Source organism: Megalobrama amblycephala, linkage group LG8 (assembly GCF_018812025.1).
Source record: "Megalobrama amblycephala isolate DHTTF-2021 linkage group LG8, ASM1881202v1, whole genome shotgun sequence".
In the NCBI taxonomy this organism is placed as follows: Eukaryota; Metazoa; Chordata; class Actinopteri; order Cypriniformes; family Xenocyprididae; genus Megalobrama; species Megalobrama amblycephala.
This window is the reverse complement of record NC_063051.1, coordinates 31783170-31793222: the sequence shown is the minus strand read 5'-3', so window position 1 is coordinate 31793222 and position 10053 is coordinate 31783170. Positions and strand designations below refer to the sequence as shown.

Below are 10053 nucleotides of genomic sequence, written 5' to 3'. Positions count from 1 at the left end.
ATGGCTATAACTACACAACCCAAAGTCTGATGGACTTGAAAATTGGCATGCAGTGTCTTTGTTCAAGGTGCCAAAACTGCCTTTGTGGACATTTGCTTATCTTGACAAATGCAGCCAGTGGTGGCCAATGAAGTTTGAGCAGATATCAGACAAGTTTAATGGAGGCCGATCGGCCCATTCTAAGCAGCTTTGCCTCTAAGACCGCAGCTGTCCATCGAATCATTTGTTAAATATCGGAGATTATTTCAAAACCCACCTTTGGCAAACTAGTCCTAGGTTTTTGGCTCAACCTTGATAACTATTAAAAAGTTTTAAAAACCATATACAGTATTTCCTATATGGTAAATTAGCTGTAAATGGTCTTTTCCATCCATAATCGAGATGATTACAGGCTTACTAATTAAAAAAATTATACCTCTTTTACACACGTCCTTAAAGGGCTTGAACCCCGACACTTGCTGCTCGCAGCTATATTTATGAATTATTCTTTTAATGATTTTTTTTTTTTTTATTATGTATATACTCACTTGTATGTATGCAAGGCCCAATAAAAATATTTTAGTAATTTCTACATAATTGTTACACATTGATTTTTAGAGTCATTAGAAAATGGTATAAATGTTACGTGTTGGTATAAATGCACATAAATGTATAAACCCAAAATATTACAGTAAATACAAATAAAAAGATTACATTTCTAAGAACTTGGTTTATTTTGAACTACATTTTTTAACAAGGTTTCTTCTTTTCATTGTCTCAGACATTCATTCTGCAGGTGTCATCACATAAAAGTTGTAAATAAGACTAAACTGGGGAAGAAAGAGTCGGTCTGCCATCTTGTGGTAGAATATTTGACCCATCTGTCCTCATGTGAAATGGGGTGAAAAGAGAAACATTAAGAATGTGTTCTGTTTTCTGTCTGTATGAGAATCATGAGGCCGGATTTGTATTCTTTATTTAACTCTGTTTAATGCTTGTTTGACCTAAATATGAAACAACTGGACCAATCTGTCCATAAGTTGACCCATATCTCCTCTAAACAGTATCAACACAAACAGACGACCAGATTGGGCAGTGCAGCAGACACGTCACAGTGGGCGGGGTTACACTACACTCACTTCCGCATTACTGTACTGAATAGATTTAATAAAACCAGTCGCGTATGTTGAAGTTTCGGAGTCAGTTTTGCGTTTTGAGTTTTTATCTCGTAAGCAAAATTTGTAACCTTTCATTTTCATAAAAAGATTTACATTAAGTAATCACATAAAAAGCGGACGTGATATAATCAGCGTATTAAATCAGTGTTTAATCGTCTTGAAGAGTGACCTGCATCATGTTAAAAGCGATTATCCTAATTGGGGGCCCTCAAAAAGGTGAGACTTTGGATATTCTTTGAACTGTACGAATGTTATGAATGAAAGATGAATATTGCAACAACTGTATCACATTATGATGACGTGGCGCAAAGGACATGTGATAGCGTCCGATATAGGATAACAAAAATCAGAGGAAATCTTAATATAAAAGTAGCAAATACTAAGAAATGCGGAGATGAACACTTTATAGAAGACGCATTTCATTAAAATGTTGTGTTCAGGGACCAGGTTCCGCCCCCTGTCATTTGAGGTGCCCAAACCTCTGTTCCCTGTGGCAGGAGTTCCCATGCTGCAGCATCACATAGAAGCCTGTGCTCAAGTAAGACACTGGTTGTCTTAAATCACTTGTAAACTCTATTGAATTGAACGTTATTTGCAGTAATCAATATCTATTTTGAAAGTCTGCCATGTTTATTTCTCTTACAGGTTCCTGATATGAAAGAGATCATACTAATAGGTTTTTATCAGCCCAATGATGAGCTGAACCGCTTCATTTCTTGTGCTCAGCAGGAGTTTAAAATCCCAATAAGGTAAATACGAGTTATTTTAAATAAAAACAATTTTTTTTTTTTCATTGTGTTAAATAATAGGTGATTCTATAATTGCAGATATTTGGTGTCCATGGTCATTATTATTATTATTATTTATTTTATTTTTTTAAAATGGTTATATTTGAATTATTTTAATAATTTGTTACTCATTGTCATGGATCACAAGATGTTAAAGGTCATAATTTCTGTAAAAAGTGTCTTATATAGCTGAAAATCATGATTTCTTGTTGTCTGAATTAGTTGGTGTATTTTTTTCCCATCACGTAGCCTATTCAGTGTGTAATCAAAATATTTTATTTTACTTTTCCTTTGGTAATATTTCATTTATTTTATTTATAAAAGCCCCAAAATAGTGATTTTCCTAATTCTACAACATTAAAGGCCCACTGAAGAGTCTTGGAATGTGCAGCATTATTCAATGTGTTGACATAATATCAACTGAAACAGGAAGACAGGGCGATATATCGAACAGCCCCGCCCCCTTTTTTTAAAATAGACAATAGCGTTTTGTTTATGTTACAGCTCGGCCAGAGCCGTTAGACTCAGTAAAACCCCTGTTTCCTTCTAATCTCTAACCGTTTCTCCTAATAATGTCCTTTATATCGCTTATATACAGCATTCTGAGCAGAATTCAAATGGGTCCGATACCTTTTGTGGTCTGTGCCGACTCGCACATATGATCCGCTCTGTGCTCTCGTGTGTCTGAACCGGAGCAGACTGTAGTGCTCGCGTTGTGGTGGTTCATTCGAGTCAAAGGAAAGCATATTTACACTGTCTGAATCATTCCCTATCCTCTATATAGTGCACTATGTGCCATTCACCATGTAGAAACTAGTAAATGTGTGAACAAATGACCAATTTCAGCCGAGGCTTCAGTGTCTGTAAGAGTGTAAGAGGAGGCGGGACTTCAGATTCTAGAGAGCATTTGATTGGACAGAAGATTGGACGAGAAACTGAAGTGTGATGTGATGTCATGAAAATCCGTGATCCATTTTAGCAGAAGTGAAAGACTAAGTTTTGAATGCTTATATCTCCTAAATGCGAATTTTGTCATTGTTTTGGAAGACACCGGCTTATTCATAACTTTAAGGCTAATATATTCATACTAAAAGCTAAAAAACTTACATTTTGATTTCAGGGAAACTTTAAAGCTGCAGTCTATAAGTTTTGCCTCTTTGTCGCCATCTCTGTTTGAAACCTGCAATTGCAGTTATATGTGGAATTATCATCTTTATGTGGGTTGTGCATCCGCACGGCTCCTCAGTGCGGATGAATCTAATGTTTGCTGTTAGTCACCACACCAGTGTGGATATTGTACTTTGGAATCTCCAGTTGTCACTGATGATTGTCATTTGGACTTTTCTGGATTACAGTCCGCCATCAAAATGATAAGTTTTTATTGCAGCTGCTGTGAGAAAAGGCTACAAATTATCCACTACCAGCAGCATCCTCACATGATATAGCCTACCTACTAAACGTTACGGACTGCAGCTTTAAATTGTTTAAAAATAACGTTTATCTTATAAAATTTGTGTCCATAAATCTTGCGTCAATTCTGTTACTGTACCATACTTTGCCTTTAAATTGGTGGACTTATCTCCCACAACTATGTAAGAAACAGGAAAAGACGTCACTTTCCCTCACCGATAAGATCTGAAGCACTATATGAAAGGTATATGTGCTCTCTCTAAAAAAAAGTTAATCTAAAAAGTTGTTACACCAAGTGTTATTTTGTAAAACGTCAAAATTACCACAATATCAAAAGGAAAACAGAACCGATCACTGATCACACAGTGGGTTGTTTAAAAGTCTTTTAATCATGATTTCATTAGTGCTTTGTGCTCTTAGATTTTATGGCTAAAAAGTTTAAAATTGTCAATTCTGTTACTGTCAAACTCTGTTTCCAAGGTAGAGTATCAATGTTGACAGTATGTAACAGAATTGATAGTAACAGAGTTGATAAACAATACTATAAAGAAATCTGTTTTTTCATTAAAAGTGAAAAAGAAACGAAAAAAGGAAGTAACTTGTGTTTGGCAAGCACTGAATTATTAAAATTGAATATGTTTTCAATAAGAAACTGGATAGAATTTCTGTTATTGAAGAGTATTTTTCCTTAAAGTCCCCTTGTAGTCAATAATTTTATCCCTTAAAGCTCATCTTTGGTCACCAAAATGACACATTTAAACATTTTTTTTCCTTGAAAAAAATTTCTTCATGCCTTAAAATAGCTTATATGTAACTCAACACCCTTGCCTCATTTAAAGGTGCCCTAGATTCAAAATTTGAATTTACCTCGGCATAGTTGAATAACAAGAGTTCAGTACATGGAAATGACATACAGTGAGTTTCAAACTCCATTGCTTTCTCTTTCTTATGTAAATCTCATTTGTTTAAAAGACTTCTGGAAAACACGCGGATCTCAACATAACACCGACTGTTACGTAACAGTCGGGGTGTACGCCCCAATATTTGCATATGCCAGCCCATGTTCCCAACATTATGAAAGGCATTAGACAAGGGCAGCCAGTAATGTCTGGAGCTGCACACAGCCGAATCATCAGACTAGGTAAGCAAGAACAACAGCGAAAATGGCAGATGGAGCAATAATAACTGACATGATCCATGATAGCATGATATTTTTAGTGATATTTGTAAATTGTCTTTCTAAATGTTTTGTTAACATGTTGCTAATGTACTGTTAAATGAGGTTAAAGTTACCATCGTTTCTTACTGAATTCACGGAGACAAGAGCCGTCGCTATTTTCATCTTTAAACACTTGCAGTCTGTATAATTCATAAACACAACTTCATTCTTTATAAATCTCTCCAACAGTGTAGCATTAGCCGTTAGCCACGGAGCACAGCCTCAAACTCATAGAGAATCAAATATAAACATCAAAATAAATACTTACATAATTCGAAGCATGCATACAGCATGCATGACGAACATCTTGTAAAGATCCATTTGAGGGTTATATTAGCTGTGTGAACTTTGTAAATGTGCTGCAATATAGTCGAGAGCTCGTGTGGCAGGGAGCACGCAAATTAAAGGGACGGCGCGCTGAAAAATCAGTGCATAGTTAATGATGCCCCAAAATAGGCAGTTAAAAAAATTAATTTAAAAAAATCTATGGGGTATTTTGAGCTGACACTTCACAGACACATTCAGGGGACACCTTAGACTTATATTACATCTTGTGAAAAAGCATTCTTGGGCACCTTTAATATACGTGGATCTATGAATATGCTAATTAGCCCCGCCTCCACTCACTCACGGCAGCTCAGAAATCCACTCGCTGACAATCACGTTGACTTGATTGGTTACAAGGTTGTTTGTGATGCAAGAAAAACCAGCAATTTCAAACTGCCTTTTTGAAACTGTCTTTAGATCACTGCAGTTAAGAAGAAAATACTCAGCAATGGTGTTGACTTATGAATTTGCACATGGTCTTGTCTTATAGCATATTAAAAACACCACATAGACATACAATCATTAAAAACTTGATTTTCACCACAGGGGGACTTTAACTTTTTGAGATGCAAAATGTATCTCCAATTATAGAATCACTCTAACTATATTGATATTTTGTGTTACAGATCTGATTTAAAAACAGTCAAATATATAGGCTTAAACATACTTTACTTTTTTTTTTTTTTTTTTTTTTAATCTGAAGGTACCTGCAGGAGTTTGCCGCCTTGGGTACAGGTGGCGGGATCTATCACTTTCGTGACCAGATCCTGTCTGGCGGTCCGGCTGCATTTTTCCTCATGAATGCTGATGTGTGCTCTGAGTTCCCCTTGCGGGAAATGCTCCGGTTCCACCGCCAGCATGGCGAGGATCATTGCGGAGTCTTACTCGGAACTACAGTAGGTTTAACTTTAGTAAATGAGAGAGTGGATAATATGATTTTGGCAATTTAATCCAAAAGTCTTACTATTGTCTCTCATTGCAGGCCAACAGAACACAATCTCTGAACTACGGCTGCATTGTGGAAAATCATGAGACAAATGAGGTACTGAATGAATAAAGATGTACAAGATTGATTCCTACTAATTCAAATGAGGTGAAGGTCAAACATTCAGTTTAATAAACGCTATTAAGAAGATTCACAGGATGCTAATTATCACTCATTTTCTTTCAGGTGCTCCATTTTGTGGAGAAACCCAGTACTTTTGTAAGTGACGTTATCAACTGTGGTATCTATTTGTTCACACCAGATATATTTGGTCAGATTGGGATGGTTTTCCAGAGGAACCAGCAAGAGAGAATCCAGTGAGTGTCACGGACATTATTCAGCCTCTGCACCACATTGCAGCCTTCACTGGAGAGATTTACATGTCAGTCTGACCAGATTGCACTTAAATTTTTTCCCCACAGAGAAGAGCTCACTAATGGCAAGCAGATGCCAGAGGTGATTCGGCTGGAACAGGACATCTTTACAACCCTAGCAGGACAGAAAAAACTCTTTGTCTACAAAACACAGCATTTCTGGAGTCAGATCAAGTCTGCAGGGTAAATCTGTATTTCTTTTGATTGAGTTTTCTTCCCCGTTTTTCTGCCACTGTTCATATATATGATGTTTTATAACGTAACACAGGTCAGCAATATATGCGAGTCGTTTGTACCTCAAGCAGTATCATCAGACACATCCTGAGAGACTGGCAACAAACCAAGACAAAACTCCCAAAATAATAGGTATGTTGCATGATGTATTCTCTCTCCGAACAAGCTTAGCTCTATAAAGCTGTCATTTTATTAAACATAAATTACCTGAAACAACAATTTTCACTCAAATATTGCTAGTCAGTTTCACAATTAATTACAAAGAAACATAATTTAATTAAATGTGAAATTTTGAAGTAGAATTACTGAAATAATATAGAATTAAATTGTGTAAAGCTACAAAGTTGTTTTTCCACCTTCAGGAGATGTTTATATCCACCCTACAGCAAACATTGATCCCTCTGCAGTGGTAAGTACATGGATAACAACTTATATAAAGATATATTTCTGTATTCTACTCAATTTGTTTCTCTCTGTTCAGTTGGGTCCTAACGTTTCAATTGGCAAAGGGGTGACGATTGGAGGAGGCGTAAGAGTGAGGGAGTCCATCATTTTACATGGAGCCGTGTTACAGGTATACCGGTTCACGGCTCGCATTTGCAACAATGGGAATCAGACATTAGAAACAAAAGTGGAATTAATAATCAAATATCTGGGTATCTGTTTCAGGACCACTGTTGTGTGTTGAACAGTATTGTTGGGTGGGACAGTACAGTGGGAAAGTGGGCAAGAGTTGAAGGAACTCCAAGTGATCCCAATCCCAATGATCCTTATGCCAAGATTGACAGCGAGACTCTGTTCAGGGACGGAGGTCTAACCCCATCCATCACCATCCTTGGTATGAAAATCTTGAATCTATTACAAATTCTAGTGGTAACATAGATAAGTAAGTAATGTAATATAATATAAATGAGCAATACGACACGCGTAGCAGTGCGATATGGCTGTAAATCAGCACAGCTGTGATTCGGCCGTAGGTAATCGCAGCATGCTGATATACAGCAATATCGCATGGCTATGAGTATTATAATGCATTTATACAACAGTTCGATGGCACAAATGTGTAAATTAAATAAGAAACAACAACGGAGTGTCTTTAAAAATCCTCTTTTGTGCAGAACTACTTCCTTCCGCCATGGATTCAAATCTCAAGTTAACAGTTTAAGAGTTTTTTGAGACACTTTATTGAAGCTTTATTGTATTTTATAGATAGAGTATTATGGTATTATGTGAGAGAGATCGACTAAAAGAGTGTATTACCTGCATCTGATATAACATTCATTCTTCAGGTCAATGTCCATAATATTATATCCATTATAAAAAATCTGTTTAAATGTCCGCCGAGGAAAGCGATATCTTTGTCTTTTTAAAAGTTAAGGGGATTTCCCACAGCGCTAAAACAACTTCCTTGTTCTGACTCACTCATAAAGACCCCATTTAATGGCGTAATAATGTAACTTTCACTGAAGTCCATATCACGATCACTATTGGACCCTCTCTCAATACTAAATATGGCATATTATTTATATAAAATAATATTTATTGAAAAACATTTTAAATTAACAACAATAGCCATCATAAAAGACAAGCAAACAATAAACACAATCAAATAAAAAAAAACACAAGCAAACAATTCAGTAAAATGTACAAAAGTAGTGTTCTTGTACAGGATTTAAGTTTAAATATAGCCTAAATATAAAGTTATGAAACTTAATTTTCTCCTTAACCCAAATTGTTTTGCTCTTAGAGCAAGTAATAGATTAATAAGCCCAAAGATTGAAATTGAATTTGAATTATACCTCATGTTTAAACACTATATCTACATAAGAGCCAGTGGCAAATTCCCGAAGGACTGGCCGAGATGAAGCTGTTGTCTGCGGGTACATGAACGCTGAACGGTCGCTGACGGCCTGGAGCTCACATCTGTGAAAGCATCTAAACGAATTGTAAAACAGGCTCTATGTTTATATGTCAAATATTTTACATAACAGTAGTATTTTTAAACATATGGTGGATTTGCTTGACCGCCATGACAGTCACCTCAAGCGGATATCGCACGGCTCTCAGCCAATCAGATTCGAGAACCAGAATTTTCAGCATCATTACTCCAGTCTTCAGTGTCACATGATCCTTTGTAAGTCATTCTGATATGCAGTTTTGGTGCTCAAAAAAAAATCTTATTATTATCAATGTTGAAAAAGCTCAAAAGAACAGTATTTATTTGATTTTTTTTTTACAATTTGAATGTCTGTACTGCCACTTTTGATCAATTTAATGCATCCTTGCTGAATAAGTACTAATTCCATTTAAAAAAATAAATAAAAATAATAATCTTACTGACCTTGAACAGTAATGTAATACAATCATGTTGTAACTGAAATTACTGATTAAGATCTGAAGAGTGTTTTAAACACATGAATTGGATGTAATGGGAGGTGCAGTCCAGAAGGTGGAGCTGTTCCTTAAGAAATTATAACAATGTATCCTCTTGCTACTGCATTTATGTAGCAATAATTTTTTTCCACAATAGGAAGCTTGTCTGACCATCTATACTCTATATTTTCCTTTTAGGCTGCAATGTGAATATCCCATCAGAGGTCATCATTCGAAACTCTATCGTCTTGCCTCATAAAGATCTCAACAGGAGCTTCAAAAACCAGATTATACTATAGAAGGCTTCTCTTGTCTTTCTGAATAAATGCAGTATGCATTGGGTCATGTAGAAAGTATATAGCTTAAAAATTGCACAATGTTTAGTGTTCATGGTTTTTTAATGTTTATATTTTGGTAGTTATTGTTCAGAGATAATGAGTCCATTTGTGTGATCAAATTGTATTGTAGTAATATAGTATGATTAATATAGTTCAACAATGGGATATTTTCCTGATTATTTCAGGACTGGGAATTTTGTATTTAACGGCTCACTCTATGCTGATGTACCAGCCTTATCCACATACAGTAACATAACACTAGATTTTACTTTTTATTTCCTTAATTACAAATCACATATACCTGTATTGCCTTTTCAGCATGACGAGTGAGCAATGAAGTATTTTTCTAGAAACTGACAGATTTGAAAGCACATTGTTTTGGCAAAGGCTGGATATAAGGTTTAGGGTTTTTTTGGTAATTATTCCTGTTTTCTGTTACAACCATTTATTAAAATGATCTCAACCACTGAAACATCAGAACATATCGAGATTTATTATGTCCTCTGTGAGCACAGAATGAGCCTGATGCTTTTATATTTTAGTTAAATAATTGTCTGGACTATTATGTAAACTAAAGTTTACATACATTACACATCAAATTATTGAGCTATGGAACAGATCAAAATTGATGCCATATGGGTGATCCGACTGACTGGAGGGAAAGAGTAAAAAGAGACTGACACATCTGCAGTTGTGTTTCTTTGCCATTTACATTTTGTTGTTGTTGTTGTGGTTGTCTGTCAGCCAAAGTGATATGCAGAATAATTTAGGACTTATACAACACATATTTGCCATTCAGTTGTTTTTTTTATTAAATTTATTTATTTATTTATGACCAAAGTAGTTAT

General features: G+C 35.6%; 1 protein-coding gene across 1 annotated transcript; it reads left to right on the top strand.

The window, feature by feature from the left end:
* Positions 1–1079: 1079 nt before the first annotated feature.
* On the top strand, positions 1080–9677 carry gmppab (GDP-mannose pyrophosphorylase Ab). The gene is made up of 12 exons (XM_048200563.1): positions 1080–1373; positions 1598–1695; positions 1803–1906; positions 5605–5797; positions 5884–5943; positions 6073–6203; positions 6309–6443; positions 6529–6626; positions 6857–6903; positions 6976–7068; positions 7164–7332; positions 9066–9677. Exons 1-12 carry the CDS (start codon positions 1334–1336, stop codon positions 9164–9166), a joined length of 1269 nt encoding a protein of 422 aa, XP_048056520.1. The 5' UTR covers positions 1080–1333; the 3' UTR covers positions 9167–9677.
* Positions 9678–10053: the final 376 nt, after the last annotated feature.

Bases quoted from the DNA above. Each gene is read 5' to 3' on its own strand.
- gmppab (XM_048200563.1), top strand. From the start codon at position 1,334: ATGTTAAAAGCGATTATCCTAATTGGGGGCCCTCAAAAAG. The intron at 1,907-5,604 runs GTAAATACGAGT...TTTAATCTGAAG, and splicing joins GAGTTTAAAATCCCAATAAG to GTACCTGCAGGAGTTTGCCG. The intron at 7,069-7,163 runs GTATACCGGTTC...TATCTGTTTCAG, and splicing joins TACATGGAGCCGTGTTACAG to GACCACTGTTGTGTGTTGAA.